Here is a 22,669-nt window from a genome sequence, read left to right on the forward strand (position 1 = left end):
ATATACAGAGCAATTCCAATTGGAGATGATGAGAAAGTTAGATAGCTATTGCTCCTACTTTAACATACAGCGATACACGAGCAAAGCTGCCATTTTGTATATGCTTTGCGCTCACACTTGCAGTGACGCCTGCACTTCAGCAGGGTGAAATACACCACGGCTACTATGCGAGAGTATGCGTGAGAGAGGGAGAGAAAATAGAATAAGCCTTGCTGTTAACTAACAGCAGTTTCTCCTTGACTTAACAGCTTAACAGGAGGATCACATAGCAGAAGTTTATATAGTCAGCTGATCTGAAATAAAAATGTGTCATTCAACTATAATACTTTTAATTGTTGTTTGTGTATAACTTAATTAATATGTATGATATTGTTTAAATAAGAATTTATTATTTTACTAACAGAAGTACTACAATTATAAATAAAAAATAAATAAATTGAAATATAACAGACCCGTGTCGATTAACAGCAAACTCACCTGCCTTATGTTAGGCTTCCGAGAAACCCACCACACTATGTTAGAGCGTACTCGCTCTTGCTCTCGCTCACTCACACTCACGCTGTGGTGCGGTATGAATAGACACGCCTACGATTGGTGGTTGCTCGCACGTATATGTTAAGTGTTTGTGTGTGTGTTGTGTAGCCTGTTTTTTTTGCTGTAGGCACAGCCCAATGTGAGCGCACACACGGAGTGGAAAATCAGTTCGCGATGGAACTCTGAGCAATGCGTTACAATTCAGTCCTGCTGCGAATCTTGTGACGTTTAGACGCTGAACGGTTATCGCGCGTGTTTTTAGTAAGCAGACAACAGAAATAAAAATAAAACGCGCGCGCGCTGTGCGACACAAGATAAACGAAAGCTAACGCGCTAAATATACATACATCGAATAAATATACAGATATATACAAATAGTAGGCATATGTGCATTGAGTGTGTGTTTGTGTGTGTATATGTGATGGGAGCCACGTTCTGAACCGTGTGTTTCTGTGTTTCCTAATTCAAAACTTGAGCCAATTGTAAAACTTGTCGTGACAAAATGATGATGAACGCATTTATAGAGCCCGCGCAGCATCATTTGGCCAGCTATGGGCTGCGCATGTCGCCGAATACAACGGCCAGTGCTGTCAATGCCAACAATCAGCAGCTGGAAATGCAACAGCAGCAGCAACAGCAACAACAGCAGCAGCAGCAACAACAGCAGCAACAGCAACAGCAGCAACAGCAACAACAGCAACAGCAGCAACAACAACAACTGGAAGGCGATTCTACATCGCTGGCGGCAGCGGCGGCTTATCAGAACTCCGGCTATGGACACTTCAATAGCTATGCCTCTCGAGACTTTCTGCTGGGCCGACGCGGCGATGCTACGGACTATGCCGGAGCAGCTGTGGCTGCCGCTGCCACAGCGCCGACTGCCGCTGGAGCGGACTCGATGCTGTTTCCCAGTTTTCCGGCCCAGGCGGCCGCCGCTGAGCTGAGCAGCAGCTTTGGCCAGCATCCATTTCACAGCGCTGCCCACCATCATCATCAGCATCAGATGCGCATGGCGGACTATGCGACGCATCCGTACGCCCAGCATCATCATCATAGCAACTTTCCGTCGGCAGTGCATGCGGCACATCATCATGCCGCTGCCGCCCATGCCCACGCCCACCATCCGCACCATGCGATGTCGGCGATGCATCCGGCTGGGGCTGGTGCCTTCCTGCGCTATATGCGCCATCAGCCGACATCGGCGGCATCCAGCGTCAAGCAGGAGATGCAATGCCTGTGGATAGATCCCGATCCGCCGGGCATGCAGTCGCAGGGTGCACAGGGCCGCAAAACCTGCAATAAGATCTTTCACTCCATGCACGAGATCGTGACGCATCTGACCGTGGAGCATGTGGGCGGGCCGGAGTGCACCACGCACGCCTGCTTCTGGATTGGCTGCTCACGCAACGGCCGGCCCTTCAAGGCCAAATACAAGCTGGTCAATCACATACGCGTCCACACCGGCGAGAAGCCCTTCGCCTGCCCCCATCCCGGCTGCGGCAAGGTCTTTGCCCGCAGCGAGAACCTCAAGATACACAAGCGCACCCACACGGGTAAGTGTTACAGTCACATGCAAAGCATTTTCCTGCCACGGGGTTTAACCCCTGGGCAAATCCCGCAGCCATGCACACGGTGCATGCTCACGCCCACGCCCTCGCCCACGCCCTCGCCCACGCAATCGCCCACGTCCACGCCTCCTGTTACCTGACCTAAGTCCTGTTTACGATCACCACCTGTACGAGCTGAGCCTAAGCCTTTCGCTCAAATCCTTAACAATATTTTTGTGTGAGGCTAAGTCCCCGAAGGGCTTGACTTCGACTTCGACTTTTCAGTGGTTTAGCTAGGGGATCTATGTGGGAATCCAGTGTTGACTTCTAACAACTATGGAGCTGGGATAATCACAGCTGTTGTTCACAAGTTCTTAAGCGAGTTATATGAAAATAGGAATTAAATATTTAAAAACGTAAATTTGCCATAGGAAATAGAATATATTTGAAGAGTTCTTAAAAATGTGAAATGAGCTCAGCTCTCAAGTTTTGAAATATTTTCGTTTACATACATCCTGAAGCAAATTGAATATAGATTGATTCTTATGTTGCCTATTAATCAACATTAACATTTCTAATAGATATTAAGAATTGATTAGCTTATTTGCTTAACAATATATTTTGGTTTCTTAGCTGAGTTTTCTCAGTATGCTCCAGTTCCATAACAATTTGAAACTCTATATTATAATCACACTCAGGCTACTTGGCATAAATCTTGTCTAAGCTCGTCTTATCTCTATTATGCATCGTTCTACACCTCTTATCACGCACACATCTCTAATGCCAACAATTGTTTGACTTGTCTCGGTTGAGGGCAGCCCACATATCATTTTGGCAGCCCAACGACTTTAACTTACGCTCTTATTCGAAAATAAATTGCGCACATATCAACGCGTTTGCATAAACTAAATCAAAAGTTTAATGTAGCATGGCGTCTACCCAAAATATTTACACACACACACATACACACATATATATACAGACATATACACATGTACACACCCAAGCGTCGCGCCCGCTTTGAATGTGAATTGCGCTGATTTTTGTGATTTTACCCCAGTTTCGATTGGAGTGCAGAGCACGAAGTGGCTAGAAGTATTTCCGTGCGATTACAAACGGAAGTTTTGACACGTGTCAACACACACACACACATATGCACACACACTCGTACTGGCTCAAGTGTGTGTCAGTCAATGTAATAAAAACAAACACCCAGTGCAGGCAGTTAAGAAAAACCAAAAACGTTGCTGATTGAATTTTGATTTATATACTAAAGAGCCAGAGGGAGGGAGAGAAGAAGAGTGAGAGACGAGGGGAAGAGTGTGAGCGAGCTAGCTGGAGTGCGGGTTTCTCCTTCTCTCAGGTCAAGTGTCAGTCCCAGGTTAAAGGCCTCTCCTACCATCTTCAACTCTAATGAAGTTGTGCCGTCGGCCACTTCAATGAGAAATTCCCCAAAAGAGCAATGGAAATAAAAAAATAGAATCTCTCGGCCAATCATGTACACAAAATATTTATTTTTTGCTGCATCATCTTAGAAATTAGTCAAAAATACAATAACAAAATAAAAGAGAGACTAGAAAAAAGATCGTTATGCTACACACACACAAACACTTATACATCCAATGGTTGTATGTCATGCAAGATGCTGGAATATGGCGTCTTTGGCCTGAAAATCGAATCAAACATTTTAATTACCTTTCAATGAGTGTGCAAAAGAAATTTGTCTGTTCAATAAACTCAACAAAAAAACGAAAACAACAAAATCAAGCGCAATAAATCGAATATCACAAATGATTTGTATTTCAATTGTGTATAAATTTCAAGCTCATTAAATTTTTTGAATATTCATTCGAATTTCTACATAGATATGTACAACTGTGTGTGTGTGTGTGTGTGTGTGTGGGAGTAAATGATTTTTACTAGCTCTAAAATGAAGCTGCTTTAGATACTAAACTTTTATTAGCCTAATTCACATTGCTGAGTTTTTTTAAGAGAATTATGTTTAGGCAATAGAATATAAAATAAAAAATTCCTTTACACTTAGCTATTTTGCATTTTAACAAAAATTATTATTGATTCAGTCAGTTTTTGTTGTTGCTTTGTATCAACAAAATTAATGTGTTCAATATATTTTTCGCTTGAGCTGGTCTTGTCCTCGCTTCTTTTTTTGAGCTTAACGTCAACACTCCGGATCAACATTTATAATATTTTGTTGTTTTATTTATATTTTTTTTTTAATTTTTTTTTTAATTATGAATAATACTCGCGTCTAAGCCATATTAATGGTTTTGTGTTGCGATAGCGAGTAGAATCAGGAAAAAGTCTACGTGGAAATATGAAAAGAATAAAAAGCAAAGTTTGAATATTTCTACTATATGTAAATACAAACATAAAAACTTTCTTAAAATGAGGAGTAGTTTCGCAGACTATCCGCGACTTCTGTTACCCATCTAAGTAACAAGTAATTGCAGCTGCAATGCCTTAGTTGTAGTTTTATTTTCATGCTTTTACGCCAGCATTCACACAAATGCCGACAGCGTGTTTAGTTCATTATAAGCAGCAAAGGTTTTAGTGTCTCTAGCGAGCATAAAAAACAATTAAACAAGCAATTAAAAACACTTATTGCATTGTTGTTAGCAGAGAACCCAACCGAAGCGAATGTGGCACATGTAAGCCGAGTATCGAACCCAAATATAATTGCTTTAAAATTGCGCCACTCGTTTTAATAAACCAAACACAAAAGCTATTTGAAGCCAAAACAACAACAGCTCAATAATGAAAATGCAAAAAAAAAAACAACAGCTTCAGCAGCGTGTGCCAAAATGAAAGCTAAGCCAACAAAAACAAACAGCAGCAATAACATAGCGGAATGTAAAGGGAGAGAGCGAGAGCGCGAGAGAGTGGGCGTCGTATTATCCTTGTTTGCCCTTAACACAGCCTTCGTTTATTAAAAGCGCGCTCTGCATACAAACAAACAGCGAACGCACACACACACACGCACACACACAGGAATACACATAGAAAGTAGAGATTACAGCCTAGGGTAGGCAGCCAGGCAGCCAGCTAGACAGCAAAAGCAACAACAACAACAACCGCTACATATACGCACAGGCCATCCACAAAATGGCGTTTATATTGCTTGGCATATTTTACGCAGTTTGTTTGCTTTAATTTTAGCTTTGCACTCCTTCCCTCCCGCTCGCTCCATAGTGGCGCGAGCTTTAACAAGAGTCTGGTTATTTGCTTTCGGAGTAGCGAACGTGAAATACCCTTGAAGATAGTCGGCTAATGAAATATGTGAATTTGTATTTATATATGCATAATATGTATCAAATGGAAGGTAATATGGGATATCACTATAAGTGATCCAGAAAATGCATACTATCTTATAGCGTTCCCCCTCAATATGCTGGAAAATTCAGGATAAGCTTGTAAAACTCGTTGCAAGGGTATATTATTATTTTTCGTGTGGCTTTTAGAGTTTTCATATGCGTAAATACTTTTGTAAATTGCATTAAAATATTTTTTGAAGTCGTTTTATTATCGTGAGCTTTGGTGGAGTTCATATCGTATGCTTGTGATTTTTTTTGTTTTTTTTTGCAATCATGATAAATTGCGCTTTCAGCTCGAAGTTTATTAGATCTCTACGGCCATAAGTTAGCAGATTTTATGCACAGCAAAAACAGTTAGTTTATATATTTATTTTATTTTGCACGCCATGTGTAGCTTCTGCTTCAAAACTGGTTAAGAATTTGTAGTCACTGGGACTATCGATTTGAACGTTTTCTTCATACGTAATGTTGATTACACTATCGAACTTGACTGTTGCCTATCGGTTTTTGGCCATCACTAATGCAATTAATCTTTACATCTTTGTCTACGTTCCGTATTTCTGTGGCCTGTTAACTTTGCACTTGTCATTTGCCCAATGCCTGCACTCTGTGTGCTCTCAGTCAAAACAACAATAACAACAGCAACGTGAAAGAGCAGCCAGAACAATCAACGTTTGTCTGCTTTGTTATTGCTTTGCCTGCCAGTTGACACCTTGCCCAACAGCTTTTATCTGTGTGTGAGTATCGAGTTGGAGCTACATGAATGGCGTTTATCATGGTGTGCGGCTTTTACATGGCTCACTCTATAGCTGCCCTCAACGTCTGTCACTCTCTCCCTCTCTCCCTCTCTCTCTCTCTCTCTCTCAGTCTCCCTGTTTTTCTCGCTCACACAGTCACTCTCCATCTGTGCGCTGCTCTGGAGAGTTTTATTTTTATTTTCGATGCACTCCTGCGGCTGCTACACCACAAACAACAACTTTATTCATTAACACCTACAAAAGCCGGAGCAGCTGGTCCCAAATGGCCAACAACTTTGTGGTTAGTTTTGCAGTTGCCGCTGCCAGGCAAGCTGATTATGTTTATGTTGACACCGCCTCTCCGACATCTCCATGCCACCCGCTTTTTCGCCTCTTGGCCTCTAGCAAGTGCAGCAGCTCCTTGTTGTTGTGCATTTAGCCATGTCCTTGCTCCTGACTGCTGGCTGCTGGCTGCGGACCCTTGTAAACGCTGATTAGCTGCTGCTTCCTGAGTCCGCCACTCGATTTAATTGTGCTCAAGTGATTTTTTAATGAGTCTTTTATGAACTCGTCTTGTAGTGGAAAAAAAGAAGCATGAAAAAATCCATTTCCCACCACATTTCCTTTCTGAGCTTCGTAGTCAGCGAACATTGTTGGGAGAGAAGTTTATTGCAGTTATCAAAATGAATATGAAATTCAGAAAGGAACATCGTAAGGACAACACGTATAAACATAAAGTATACGAAGTTCATATAGCTATATCCTGCTGTTCGCATAAAGACATTAATACAGAAAACTCGAAGAGTTATATAAAATGTTGATACGATACGATCTGATCGACTAATCGTTTATCGATAATAACGATTACATATACATATGTATGTATCAGGAGTACAACTCGGCGTGCTAAAGTTAACAGCGCTGTTAGCTTACAGCGCGCTGTTAGCGCGTTCTTGGTGCTCACCTCGGCGCCAGGCACATAATTTTTCAAATCCGAGACAAGATATCAAACGCTGCAAATGTCAATGATTGATGACTTTATTGCTGGGTTCAACGATTTTCAAACAAACAAGGCAAAGACAGTGCGACAAACGGACATACAGCGAGACAGCCAGACGGACAGCGACTGTCGAAAATAACTTTTTATATTTGCGCATAAAATGTTGACTGTTTGCTGTTTAAGTTCTCAGAATTTGTTTTCGATGCCGAGCGAGAGAACAATGCCAAAGGCACAAAAACCTGCACAATGCCTCTGCCTCTGATTAGCTACACACACTACCTGCCACCTACAACACACACACACGCTAGCTTACATAGTGTGTGTGCTCTCTGCAGGATCTGGAGAATATCTCGTGCTGACTTCAGCGCTACTCTCTAGAACTCTGAAAATCAATTAGCTACGCTATGTTTGGGCTCTAGGTTGCTTCAGTCTCTTGCTCGGACATCCTACGACTATCTCTCTCTTTCTCTCTCTCTCTCTATCTTTGTGAATTTCCACAACGTTTTTGGCTAATGACGTAGGCATTTTTAGCCGGAATGTTGGCATTGAAATTCGTCATTTGGCTTGTTGTTTGTAGCCTGGTTTATCCCTGCAGCTCATCATGTTTGCCATTCGCTGCGCTCAATTAAAAATGTGCCAAATGTGACCAATTTTAACATGACATTCGATTAGCTGCATGGAAGCGTAGCGAGAGAGATAGGGGAGTGGGGAGGCGTAGCGCAGTCAATGAATTATTCAAATATTATTTTTATGACAACGCCTTTCGAAGCTGCACAGATTTATGGCAAATGGCCGGCCAAAATGTAAAAAGTATATAAATTTTATCTGCGGTTCAAGCATCTGACAGTTGCCTCTAGATCTTTGGCTGAGTTTTGTGGTCACAGACGGCGAAATTCTCGGAATGCCAACTAGAAAACTAAAAGTTGACTGCAGTTCAAAATTAGGCAAGATTTATTACACTTTTATTAAAATATTTATATATTTTTTAATGCATTATAGCTGCGTTGGCAAGTCTTTAAAAAGTTTTTTTTTCAATAATTAAAATATTTTATTAAATTGCATACACAACTTTTACCGTCAACATTTTTCGACGTATTGATATGCAAAAGTTATCTTATGTAACAACAATTAAATATACATTTAATTAAATTAAGATTTGATTAATTTAATATGCAGGTCCACTAAAAATACTAATCACATACAAATTTCTCAATCTACCAGCTTTTCATATGCATATCTTAAACTGCTGCCAGTTTTCATAATTTACATATGTGTAATATATAATATGTTTCAATTGATATTCAACCCAATTAGCAAGAAATTGTTGTCTGCTCAACCATTTTGTAGGATCCTTATGCAATGCCTGCCATTTTCTAGCTAATGCTCTATAAAGCCCAGCCTTATTGTCCTCATGGCACCCATACATGCATATTCATTAATCTAGCAAATGCATTATAATTAGCAACACCCTTCTACAGGCAACCGCTCACCCTCACCCTCTCCGATCGGATGCGCAGCCGTTACGCTTAGCGAGCAGCTACTTTAGTTCACTTTATATCGGGCAGGGGTTGTTTAACATAATACCCAACTATGCCACGCACTCTTTGAAAATGTCAAAACAATTTTATATATAGGCATATTTCGTTTATCATGTGTGTGTGTGTGTGTCAGCGTTGGGCATTATAATTTCATTTGGAACTGCATAAAAAGCGGCAGGGGTTAAATTTTACTAACAATTTTTTGACAACCCTTTTTAGATCTCAGGTCTATTAGCTAAGTAGCCATTTTGTATGGGAGTTATAGAGCGCAGTGCTCTTAAGTTGTTGCATAATGTCTACTCTCTCTCTCTCTCCCTCTCTGTCACACATCCCCTCTCTCTCTCTCTCTCTCGCTCGCTCTGCCTATTAAACACCCTCTCTGCAATGGTTCAGTGGCTAAGCAGCTTATTGTGACGTGCGACGAGCGAAGCTAGTTAATAAATGAGGCTTATTTTGGCTGGCAGCCATTGTTGCTGGCTCTTTGTTGTAGTTGTTGTCTGGGCAACTATTAGCACACACTTGAAAAATATTTTGGAAGCATACGCTAAGCGCGCTTTTCGGCATAACTGCCGCTTAACCACGCCCATTTGTCCCAAAGAAGTCGCGCTGAAATTAATTAAATTCCTTAGATGCCCCACACACACACGCACAATAGAAACAAGAACAACATTTTTGCCATGTAGCAGCCCGCATAACCTCAGCTAAGCCCCAGATGTTGGGGGCAGTAGGGTGTCCAGTCGGCCAAAAGCAAAAAATACAAAAAATAAAATACAAATATAAAGAATAAAGAATAAAAGTAAAATTTCAACGCATAAAGAACTGATCAGCAGCAGACAAACCATAAAATTAAACTGTCATCTTGCATATTTTTTATGCCAAGCATGCAGATGATACACACACACACACATGAACACAAACACACACACACATACATAGGGAGAGACACTGTGCACAGGTAGTGACCGAGCGAGCTCTGCTTTTCGAGAATTATGAAAGCAAGCCTGACTAATCCTCTAAATCGCGCCAAGGGCCCCACATGCCCCACATCCACTTGTATAAATTAGCTTATGGGAAAAATGAAATCATTATTCATACCCAAGCAAAAATGTTAAACAGACCCAAAAAGAATAACAAAACGAAGGCGAAAAAAAAAACTGCAGCTGAAGAGCGTATGCTCTGAAAGGTGTTATAATAATTAAGCTGAATGTCTAGAGCAGCTCTTATAATCACCAAATGTTTCGCGTCGAAGTGCTAAAAATAGAGTAACAAATTCTTTCAGCAGAAATTATTCAACTAAACTCAGTAGTTGAAAAGCCAACACAGATATTCATTATAGAGTTGAATTAACTAAGAAATTCTAGAAAAATAAAAGCAACATTTGATCAAGTTTATATAGAAATATATGCAAATAAATTTATATTGTTTCCTAAAAGAATTAGAAAAGAAAATATATCTATGAGAGAGGAAAGAAAAGTGGACAAGCACTAGTTCTAATTCTTAAAATAATATAGAAGCTATATGAATAAATTAAAATTTGGTTCTTGTTTTTTTTTTTTTTTTTTTTTAAGTTAACATAAATGAGATTACATAATTGCTGTTAAAAGCATAGAACTATGTAGCAAACAAAGTGTATGGCCAAAATATGAGCCCAACTCAAGCAGATGTAGCACATTTTAGGAATAGCTATATATATATACATATATGTACATATATATACACACAACATAAATATATACAAACGATATGTGTATCTATAGAAATGCTTGTCAAATCCGCTTAGCATTTGCGGTTTGCACACGAATTTCTCATTCTCATACATTGCGTATGCTGACAAATTTGTAACGGACGAACGCCTCTGAAAGTTGACTTAAGCATAAATTGTGATTGTTTTAACCCAAATGCTGTTGGCTAACTGGCGTGCGCGCAATTTATTGTAAAAACATTGTCAATGCAATTAGAGGCAAATACGCTGAAATAGAACAAAAACAACTACAAACACAGGCACACACACACACACACACACACACACACACACAGATGCATGGGCACAACAAATCTTGGCTGACATGCGCCTGTCAAATGTTGTGAATGCTTTGACAGCCCAGTCGCGCAGCTTGGCTAAAATTACAGCCGCCAACGCGGCCATTTGGCTATGACGCATTGCCGTCGGCTCGGGCACAGCTACTGCAAAAAGTACTTGTGTCTGACAGATACGCCCTGGCCCAAGCCCAAGCCCCGGATCTCGGTTTGTCAATATTATTTGTGTGTGTATGTGTGTGTGTGTATTTTATTCTCAGCCTGCTCGAATTTCAAATTTGTGAATTTTGTTCGGGGCAACTCGACTGTAAGTCGATCGAGAGCCATTGAGGCGTTGAGATGCGATACTTTCGAGAGTTCTTCTAAGGCGTTGACCAATGTGCTTGCCACCAAATGATATTTTTCTCAACTGCCCGAAAACATATACATAAATGCAATTTTAGTATCTGTTTTGATGTGTTCATTAGGCAATTCTGATGGCTTCCTGGTTCGTGAGGTGTGAGTGTGTGAAAATTTTATTGCAAATTTTATGATATTTCATTACACTCATTTGATTCATTCATTTCATTTAAAGGCGAATGAAAAGACTAGAAATTTAACTGTGGAATATTTAAGAGAAATGATTTTAAAAAATAAAGTTGCGTTTCCATTTCATTCATATATTTTTCACAATCTTAAGTGTCCCAAAGACATATGGTTTCATTTCACTTGTTTCCTTGCTGTCTCTTTCATGTAAGTATATAAAATGTAAATGCAAATAACATTTCATTCATGCATGTTTCATTCTATGAAAGAGAATTAATATACGCTTTAGTTTATTTCACAAAAAAAAAAAGTATTTAATAATATTTAAACAGCCTATTACTATAATTATAGCTAAGAGTTCATTCAACTCTTAAATGTTATTTCATTTCGAGCGTCTCTCTTGGTAAATTCGCTCAATAAAATTCTTTTTATTTATTAATCCGAACTCCTCATCTGAATTTGATGATTTCATAAATTATTATATTTACATCAATATGTCTTAACATTTCTAATTGTGAGTGGCTGGCACACTTTAGAACATTCCTTTCCCGTGAAGACCAACAAAATTCAATCGCTGATGTCATCGATATTTATCTGTGGCTCAGATCTTGTTAAAATTGACAATATTTAAACTTGAACGGATTGCAGATAACGCGCTGAGATTGTCCCAAAGAGCAACAGTTTCATCGGCTGTCACATCAAATAACCAATGACGACAATCTTGATGACATTTTAATTTCTCACACTCCACGAAGAGATTTTCTACTTGGCTGCAACTGAAACAACAGCAACAACAACAACAACAACAACAACAACAACAACAACAACAACAACAACAACAACTATAAACAAACAAGCGGCTCAGAAGACAAGAGAGGCGCAGATTAAAATCTTAAAGAGCGCTAAAAAGCAAAAAAAAAAAAAAAAAAAAAGCAGAAGAAGAATGTCAGACTCAATGGCATAAGGAACCATCGAACTGCTCTAAGCCCTCGTCGGACCATACAAAGCGACACCTCTTTGAGCGCTCTAAGGAAGCCGCCGACGCCAACACCGCCAACGTTTGTAAGGAGGCCAGTTGCCGGCTGTGCCGAGAGTTAGTGCAGCAGAAATAGTTTTGCAAAACTTCATTCATGAACTGCTTGAATGCATCAGCTGGCCTCTAGTCTTACCTGCGTGCTTGAACTCGGGATTCAAACTGGGCTAATCCTGCCTAGCGTCTTGTCTTTGTCAACTGTATGTAGGGATCTCTGCTGTCTAGTGTAGTGTCTCTATCGCGCCTTGTTTGTATGCATTTTGGGCCACAGACAATAGGCTTAGTGTTACTTTTGCTTATTGTCTACGCTTCGTTTGTCATTCGAGTGCAATTGGTGTGTGTGTGTGTGTGTGTGTGTGTGTGCGTGTATGTGTGTGAGTGTGTGTGTTTGCTGAGTAGAGTTTTGTATCTTTTTCGCTGCAGGCAGGCAACAAAATGTTGGCATATGCCAAACAGGCCTCACAGCTAATCGATTAGCATATCCAAATGATATGAACCGCATAGCTAAGAGATTTATGTTGTTTACATGATGAACGATTATCGTGTTAAGTTTATAATTCTCCAAATTAGGTATATTAAATAATGTTAACCAGGTAAAGCTACAAAATATACAAAACTTAAAACTTTTGCTATTCATATTAAGCCACATGCATAAGCATAAAAACTTATTGAAACTTGAACAATTTTTTTAATGTGAATGTCTACAAATTCGCTGGCAAATCGCAAAATGTGCGCAAGACACAAGGTTGCCAGACGCAAATGCAGACTTAAGATATGTATATACATATACATATGCATGTGTGTATATCACATTTACGTGGCTACAAGTCGTACTCAGCCAGACACTCAGTCTCTACACGAGGGGGAGGCAAAACTTTTTGCCGCAAACTCAAATGCAATTTGAATGCATTATGCAGTCGGGTATCTAAGAATATGTTGGCATACCTATATATACATATATATATATATTTATTTATATACACACACACACATATGTATATCTACAGTTTTTGCATTTAAATATCTGTTTGTAGTGCACACACCTCCGGAGCTGTTCAAGGCGTTCTCAGCGCCTGGCAAACTTGTCGAAAATTTGTTCGCTTAAAAAAAGAAAAGAAAAATAGCAAAAAAAGAAAAAAAAGAAAACGAAAAGGAAATAACAGACACAGCCGAGTGAGTACCAGACAAACTGGCCCATGTTTGGTCATGTACAGCAAGGCTGTTGGCTGTCATTGTTTTACTAATAGCCGTTGTAGTTGTCTGGCTTATATGAGCAATCGCATTGTGTATACGCAATGTGGTGCACCACGAAATGTTTTCCCAAGACACACACACAGTGTTGTTGCAGCGCTTTCTTTGCTGAAGCTTTTGCTATTTGTTTTGCATCGATTGAAATGTTGCGCATGGAGTACGTCCAATAATAATCAGTGAATCAAATGGCATTGATTGAGAATTTGCTGATTTACAACTGGGAAAAGAAGGATGATACAAGCCACTGGCCACTTCACTTATAGCTCAAAACTTATAAATAGAAACTGGTATGCCTTAAGAGAAATCAAAGTGCTATTCGATGAATATTTCACATTCCACTTGAAGATCTCTCGTTGCAATTGCTCGTGCCGCTCTCAAACCCAAAACGCCAGCCGAGTGTGAAATTTGTTTTGTTTCACAGTTTCCAAAACAACAACAACAACAACAACAACAACAACAGCAAGAATTGTTCTAATTTACGTCTATTTGGCTACAATAAACCACAGGCAAAGTCGGGCTCGAGTGACCCCAATGTCAATTATTAACGTATCACTTGACAGGAGCGGAGCGCAAAGCTGCAAACAAATAGCGCAAATGATGTGAGGAGTTATCTTCCGAGGATGGGTCAGCCACGGGGATTTCGTATTTTTGTTGGGCAGGGAGGAAAATGCAGGAATCATAAATCATGACAGACATTGCGCAATTCACTCAACGGTTTTTGTCAAACAAACAAAACAATAGAGCCGCAAAAGAGCTCGGGCAGAGCAACTCGAGTCGAGGCCAGACCGGGCCTAGGCAACTTTATTTTTAGGGATGCAAACTCTGCTCCTGAACGATGATGATAATGATGATGATGCTCATGGTGCTGATGATGAGCAGCAGTCCAGCTCAGGCAAGAGGATTTTGTGTATTTGGCTGTTGACAAGCAGCATTCATTGCGTTTAAATTATTATTTTATTATTATTATTATGAGGCATAAATAATGAGCTGCTCCGGGTGCTGGGGTAGCGTCTGCCATTAATATGGTCATCAAATGCAGGCAAATGTTATAAATATTCAAAGCGAAAATTTTGAACTGGAGAGGAAAATGTGTCCCGATTGTGTGTGGGAAAATGATGCTAGCAGAGCTCGGAGGTGAATGCTGTTGACGGAATTGCACATATACATATATTAAATATATGAATGTATATTTATAATAAATCATGATATGATATATTTGAAACACTCAGGCAACATGACGTTTCACTGATATATCAGCATCATGAACTCATTAGCCAAGATCTATCTATCTTTTATCTCAATGTCATCTCTCCACTATCCCATCTCTCTCATCTAATTGCCGTTCAAGATTTATCAGCCTTGCCACGTGAGCCATAATATATCTATGAGTGCCACCTGCTTGGCAAACCAGCCAGCACATCCTGCGAGTATATCCATCAACAGTCACTGCCCCCTAAGGGAAGCCAAAACAGAGACACTCGAAAAAAAAAAAAAAAAAAAAAAAAAAAAAATAGATAAATAGGGAAAAAAGGAAAAACCAATTCAAAACTAGGGGAAGGAAAATTGCCCATTGAAATGTAAACCAGGAAATCGGGGTTTGGCTTTTTCCGGCTTTACGGGGAACAAAAGACGCAAAGAAGAAGCGACAGCGAGCAAAAATATAAAAAATATATATACACATACAAAAACAAATACAAAGAGCATAGCAGTTTTCAAATCCAGCAAAAAAAGAAATAAGTGTCAACAACCCAGAAGGCGACTCCCAGTGCGTGTGTGAGTGAGTGAGATGGCTATAAATAGGGAGATAGCTGGCAGGCAGGCAGGCAGTCAGGCAGGCAAAAAGTAGCTACTGTTTTGTTATTTTGTATTGTTAGATAATAATAATCATATCGCATTGCATGTTGTTGACACATGAGCAATGATGCTGCCCGCTTATCTCCGCTCTACTCCACTCACTCGCACAGTTACCCACTCCACTCGCCCTGCCTCGCTCGCTCTAACTGTCATATCTTTGCATCGCCATCCTCTCTCCTCCTGCCTATGTAATTATTTAACAGCGCAATTAAAGAACTCGGCTCTGTTAGCGTTAACAGTGCTCGGTTAACGCTCTGCTAATTGGCTCTGTTTTTGGCATATTAATTAATTCACCTGCATCGGACAGTTGCATTTAATATGCGCTGCGGCTGGAAAATATACGATTTTATACGATTTTCATTTCCCTCAGTTGACTTTTATATTTATTTTTAATTTTTTTTTTTTTTTTGTACGCTTGTCTGGCTGCAAATTAAAAACCTGATTCTGTTTCAATTAATCATCGACTGTTAATGATGCTTAATTTACGCTCTCCCTGGTGCTATTCACTGCCCCCGAATGCAGTTCAGCTTAACCAGCTTGTAGGGAGCAACAATACTTTAGTATTGATTTTAATTTGAAATCTTTTATTTACAGTAATTTCGTGTTACTTCTTTTAGTGTAAAGAAAATGTGCTACGTCTCGCACATACAGATTTCTAGTTTAACGTAAACAATGCTCAAACTCGTAGCATATTTCTAGTGCTGTACAACAAAGCAAAACATATTTTAGGCATTAGCCCATGCCTTAGGAAAAACACTTAAAAGACGTTTAGCAAAATTCAATTTTTTTTGCTCCCTTTTTTTCCCAACACAAAACCCCCTCGTTGAACTGAGTGAAAACAACGCCCCAAAAGTAAAACATATACAACACACCCACGCAGACTCATACACACACACCGTCAGACGTTAAAGAGACCTAGACACAGTACCGAAGCCGAGTTCCGAGCTGCGAGCCCGGCCGACAGTGTCTGCAAATGACAGCAGCTTTACGCTCTTATATAAAAGCCAAAACATGTGATATGTTTTTGTGCGCATAGCCCACGTTATATATGTATATATACATATATATATGTGTATCACCCAATATATATATATATACATACCCTATGTACAACAATTTCTTGGCTAAAGCCACCCACAAACAGATTACAAAGCAATGCCAACCCTCGTGGCTGAAGCAACCCCCAGGCAGAGGGAAAATAAAAACGCGGCTGTACGCGGACTACGAGGACGCCATGACAGACACTGTGCCAATTCCATGCGTTCCACGGCGCCACGTTAAACGCTTTTCGCCGTTGTACCCGCTAGGAAATTAACAATTTGGGCCTCAGTTAATGGGGGCGTAGGCGCCACAAAATATGCAAAGTACATTTCTATAGCGGCCTATATCAAAGTTCTGCCTCTTCTTCCAGCCATCTATTTCTTCTTTTTTTTTTACATTTTCGGCTTTTTATGTACAGGCTTGGGATTTACTTTATTGAAATATTTAAATAAGTTTGGCAATGCGCACAGCCTAAATGGGATTTGCATGGCACGGACGTCCTTTTGAAAGTGTGTGGAAATGTCTTTTGGCTCTGAAATTGACATTTTATAAATGGGCTACGATTTTGCTCCTCTCTCCAAATTTCGCTCTCTCTCTCACACTCTCGGGTTTCTTTTTTTTACATTCAGCTCTAAACTTAAAGCAATAAAATATTTAAATGCACATTTTTTTGTTGTTGTTTCTAAATGTAAAATGTGAAAATTATGCGTTTGTTTAGCGGCTACAAAAAACCCCTTTCTCCTGGCAGGCGCGTGTCGCACACTTCTCGGCAGCTAGCCCGCTGTGCCACGACCGCAAGAGCGCACCAGGAGCTGCCCATCTGGGATATGCTAGCAGAGAACTACTCATAAAAACAGGCAGTCAGTCCGGCTGATACTGATAAGAACCATTGGAAAACAGCGTGAGATAGCTAGATAGATAGAGATAGACAGATAGAGGAAAAATAAGCAGAAAGACAGCTGCCCGTTTAATGTGATGTAATTAGCGTTTTGTAGAGTATGGAAAATTTTCTAGGCAGATAACATGACAATGTTCCGCAAACAAAGTCAAGAGAGAGACGATAATATTTAATTTAACTTTAAAACAGATTGCAATAATATATATGTATATAATGTTATTCAAAGTAATCCCAAATTCTTTAGAAATTCCTAATTTCAATTGTCTTAAACGCTCAATTATAAAATCACACAAGTAAAGCCGACACTTGACATTGTCAGACGCCCTTCACATCACGACCTGCTCCAAACTTCAATTGAAATTGTTTTGTAGACCTTTACGAATCGTATCGAAATGCATTTGCTTCGCTTGTTCCCTAGCCATTTCTCATTGTTGCTGTCAAAATAATTGAGCCAGTCGGTTTTGGAGTGATTGTTCGGGTATTACGCATATTTATGACTGTTCAATTTTGACAAATTAGTAGAATAATTCAACAACAGAAGTATACAAAATTTATTTCTTAACATAGCTGCACGCCATTCACATCGAAAACTCATTTGGGCCGAGTCTAAAACAAACTCAAAGTTTATGCAAATGCGCGTAATAAACCACATAAATTAGTATTAAATTACAACGCAGGCAGCCAGACAATAAACAATAAAAAATATAACAAAAGCAACAACAAGAAGAAGAAATCATAAAAAAAAGTCAGACTAAAACTTGTTGAGCTTGTCACAGGGCAGAGTCCAGCAGCACCGCTGGATGTCTTTTTATATGGCGCATACACAAAGCCCCCAAAAGGGACAGATAATGCAGCTTTTCAGTGTAGTGCCCCACTCGGGCACTCCCCCAATCAAGCCCCCCAACTACGTACGCTTTAAGCTCAAGGTGTGAAAATGTTCGATTATTGTCATCGTCTGTTTGGCTCGGATGATGTTTTTTTTTGTGTGGGTCGCCAACTTTGGGCCGGGGTTTAGAGCTGATTCTGTGGTTCTGCGGTTCTGTGGCTCTCGTGTCGACTGAGCCGCTTAGCTGCAATTGTCATATGGCGATGCTTATAATGGCCGCTTAGCTGGCACATAAATGCCATATGCTAAATGGGATTTTAGTCAACTTTTCGTTTATGAAGTGTGCATTCTCGCACTCACTCTCCCATGCATCGCTCTCTGTCTTCCATGCTGTGTCTCTCTTTTTCTTAGTCTGCATCAAGTTGATTGAAACTTATAAAGTCAGCTGTGGGCGATTGTTTTGGCTTACGAGCAGATTATGACACTTACTGAATAGATCTGATAACTTACTGAATAGCTTGATAATGTGCTTTACAGTACTACATTTCTGAAAGAATTCATAATATACAAATATTTAGAGCTGGCATACTCTACAATCATTTTAGAGCGTATTTTACAACACTATACAGTATCTTTAAAAAATTTGTTGTATTGAATATTCAATTTAGCTACTGTTTCAATACATGTTTATAAATATCTATGAATGTCTGGAGTCTGTTATATTAAATATTATTTAAGGTATTTTACAACACCTAAACATATATTTATTAATTTCTTTAAGATCTCATTAGGAGTTTTAAGAGCATTTAAACATATATTTATTAAAAATCACATTTGCCTAACTGATCACATTTCCCTGAAAGCAACTTTCGTTCTCCAAATATTAACTCAGTTCTGGGAACCACTTTAAATAGAGGTTTATTTATACCTAATATTCCCATCTTGATCAAAACACATCTGTAACACATATTTGCCAAATTATAGGTTAGTCCTCTCCACACAAAATATGGCTTATTATTTATGACTAGCTTCAGGCCTAATCAAATAATTGTATCTGAAATATAACTAGGGACTGTTTTTAGGGACGGCAACTCTTTGGCTTGGCCAACAAATAACACATAATTTTCTAATAAGCCATAAAATATCACCCAATCTTAAAGGCTAGCCTTTAAATGTTTAGCCCTTGGCCTGTTTGTTGCTTGGAAAAGGTGTTATAGACATGGCTCTAATGCTTGTCCATAATAGATGTTAACCTCTGACCTTTTTCTTCCAACCTATTTTGACCCGTTGTCCGTTTAGTTTTTCACATGTCCCGACAAAAGGACAACAACAGGCGGCAGCGACACAGGTGAATTTTTCCGCTCACTCGTTTTAATTTTGGATTCGGGTTCGGGCTCAGCTTCGGGGTTTGGGGTTCGTAGTTCAGGCAAGTGTGCGTCTCTGGCCGCTGTTTGATTTCAAACAATGCCTTGATCCCGCATAATTTATATGATTTTTCTCTATAAAAATGCTGGACAGACGTCGCCTTTTTCCCACCTTTATTAAATTGTATTGATATTGAGTTTGACTTCGAGTTCGAGTTCATAAATGTTTCATCTTTTATGGGGTCTGTCCTATGGTGTATATTTATATTTTATGCGTGGCACATAAATAATGGCATTTACAGCGAGAGGAGGGAAACCTGTGGCATTTCTTTTGTTTAAATTTAACAACAATAACTTACCAAAGTTTTTCCGTATTTTTCTTTGCCTATTTCCAGGCGAGAAGCCGTTCAAGTGCGAGCACGAGGGCTGCGATCGCCGTTTCGCCAACTCCTCGGACCGTAAGAAGCACTCGCATGTGCATACATCGGACAAACCCTACAACTGTCGCATCAATGGCTGTGATAAGTCCTATACGCATCCCTCCTCGCTGCGCAAGCACATGAAGGTAAGTACGGTACAGGGATTAGCCACTGTCCTCCATCTACTCCGCATGGCCAGCTCAATCTTCAGCTCTAACTGATGAAACCGTCTTCTCCACTCTGTTTTGTTGCATTTTCAGGTGCATGGCAACATTGACGAGAAGTCGCCGTCGCATGGCTACGATAGCGAAGGCGAGGAGAGCTCCAGCTCGAGCATTGTAACGGGCGGGGCACAGACACCGCCCTCGACGCGTCTGGATGGCAGTGCGGGCAGCAGCAGTGGCGTCAGCAGCTTGAGCGGCGGCAGCGGCATTAAATCCTCACCGCACTCTATCAAATCGGAGCCAAATCCCTTGCACAGCGTGCATCTGGGCGCCTCCAGCGCCGGCAGCAGCAGCACAGCCAGCAGCACTGCCTCCCACCTGTTGCAGCAGCAGCAGCAGCAACAACAACAACAGCAACAACAACAGCAGCAACAACAGCAGCAACAGCAACAACAACAGCAACAGCAGCAACAACTACTGCATGCCGAGTCCAAATCCTCGCCTGCGCTGCAGCTGATGGCCTCCTCCGCGTATCTGCCCCCACCACTGGGACCACCGCCCTCGCATCATCATCATCACCATCATCATCAGGTGCCTGGAACAGCAGCGGCAGCTGGCTCACCGGGCGCCGCTGCATCGGCATCCATGCTGGCTGTAACTGGACATCACAATCATCATTTGCTGTACCACCCGGCGGCGCAGCATCATCCGCCCAGCGACTGGTATCACACGGCAGCGCCGGCGGCCAGTGCAGACGCGATGAATCCATTGAATCACTTCGGCCACCATCATCATCATCATCATCTGATGCATCCGGGCGCGGCGACAGCGTATTGAGATTGGGAGAACTGGTGGCCCGAGTCCGAACTGCCGCCCCAACAAGCGGCAGCCGGCGTGCCGCCAGAGGAGCCAACGCCAGCCCTCGACTGGATATGCTGTCAGCGCCTGCAGAATTTGGCGCTCGTCGCGCAATGTGAAAACCAAATATTTCTGAAAGTTGAAGAAAACACTTTAAACTTTTTACCTGATAATTGAAAAATTGCTGTTAAAACAAAATTATACCTATACAAAAAATTTATATATTATAATAAATATATATATAATAAAGTATTTAAATCTAAACTAAATACGAAATTCGTCAATGAGTTGAGAGTACTTTAAAAAACCTATGATTATTATGTATTTTAAAATAATATACACAAAAGAAAAATGAGAATAAAAAGGAAGACCGCAAAATTTGCCGAAATTTTTTGCTATTTAAATGTTAGTCTTGTAGTTGCTTTTTGTTTTGATGGTGCGAACAATGGAAATTCTTGTAAATTATGAAATCTAACTACTATAAATGTATAAAATAACATAAATTTATATTAACGATTATAAATTAACTTAAGCATATTGACTATTTAATTATTAAGATTAGCAAATTTTTCAAGCTGCTTTTCATCCTCGAACGAAATACAAACCCAAGAAATACAAAAAAAATAAATAAAAATAGAAAACATTCAAAATCAGCTCCTCCAGCTTTCTAGTACAAAAATGGAAAAATTGCAAATACACTGTAAAAAAAAATTAATTTAAAAGCTACACATATACGTACGTGCATTTTTGGCCTTAGATTTCCAAGCTTAAGAGTACACAAAATAAAATTTAAAAAGAAAAAAAAAAAATCGACACGAAAAATAAATATAAAGAAAAACTATAAAAAAAATTGAAATATACTGTTTTTTTTTTTTTTTTTTGGCTAAAATTTATTACTTGGTTTTACCAGCTTGCTAACCTTGAAAGATAAACTGAAACCTTTTCGCTCTCAAGAAGATTCTAACTCCTACGCCACAAAAACCTTTCCAACCATGGCCAGTTCCAGTTGGCTTTGAGATATTTATGATGATAATATAATTTTGGGAAATGCAAATTGCAATTTTGATCTGTTAATTAAATAAATTTTAATAGTTGACAGGGTTGCATCATGAATATTTATATATGCTTGGTCTTAAGCAGATTTCATTGTTAATTTGGTTTGATAGGCTTTTTTTTTTTTGTTCGTGTTTCACTCAGCGGTGCCAAAAATATTTATGCGTATCTGATTTCAGTGGGCCAAGCCATCAAAAATTTAATAGCTAGCATTACGGCAGCTATTAGCGAGGTCTGTTAATCAACATTACCATAACATAACAAGCAATTACACTGAGAGAAATGGTTGGCTGATATCATATATATGGCAAAGAGTATATGGATTAGATACAGGAAGACAATTATTATTATTACTTATTATTTAACACTCCTTTGGCATTCCTACTATGTTATTAGTATGTTAGCTAGCAGTAAAAAGTATATGAATTCAGTATTTTCATCAATATTAGTACACCATTTTTTTCCAAGTGCATCCCCAGTCTTTATTGAAGTGAAATTTTGTTGTTTTATTTATACAGTTTTTTTTTGGCAAGCAAATTTTTCTAGTGATGAAAGGCCCGTCAAACCCGGCCACGGTTGTTAGCACTCCAGCGTGTAACAAAAATCAAACGATTTATGTTTTTTTAATTAACCCAACAATTTGTTACGTGCCTCAAAC

The 22,669-nt window shown here is 39.7% G+C and overlaps 1 protein-coding gene across 1 annotated transcript; it reads left to right on the forward strand.

The window, feature by feature from the left end:
* Positions 1–688: 688 nt before the first annotated feature.
* Positions 689–21,774, forward strand: LOC6574421 (pair-rule protein odd-paired). The gene is made up of 3 exons (XM_002000432.4): positions 689–2,087; positions 19,913–20,082; positions 20,197–21,774. Exons 1-3 carry the CDS (start codon positions 1,037–1,039, stop codon positions 20,935–20,937), a joined length of 1,962 nt encoding a protein of 653 aa, XP_002000468.1. The 5' UTR covers positions 689–1,036; the 3' UTR covers positions 20,938–21,774.
* Positions 21,775–22,669: the final 895 nt, after the last annotated feature.

Source organism: Drosophila mojavensis, unplaced genomic scaffold (assembly GCF_018153725.1).
Source record: "Drosophila mojavensis isolate 15081-1352.22 unplaced genomic scaffold, ASM1815372v1 contig_277, whole genome shotgun sequence".
Lineage (NCBI taxonomy): Eukaryota > Metazoa > Arthropoda > Insecta > Diptera > Drosophilidae > Drosophila > Drosophila mojavensis.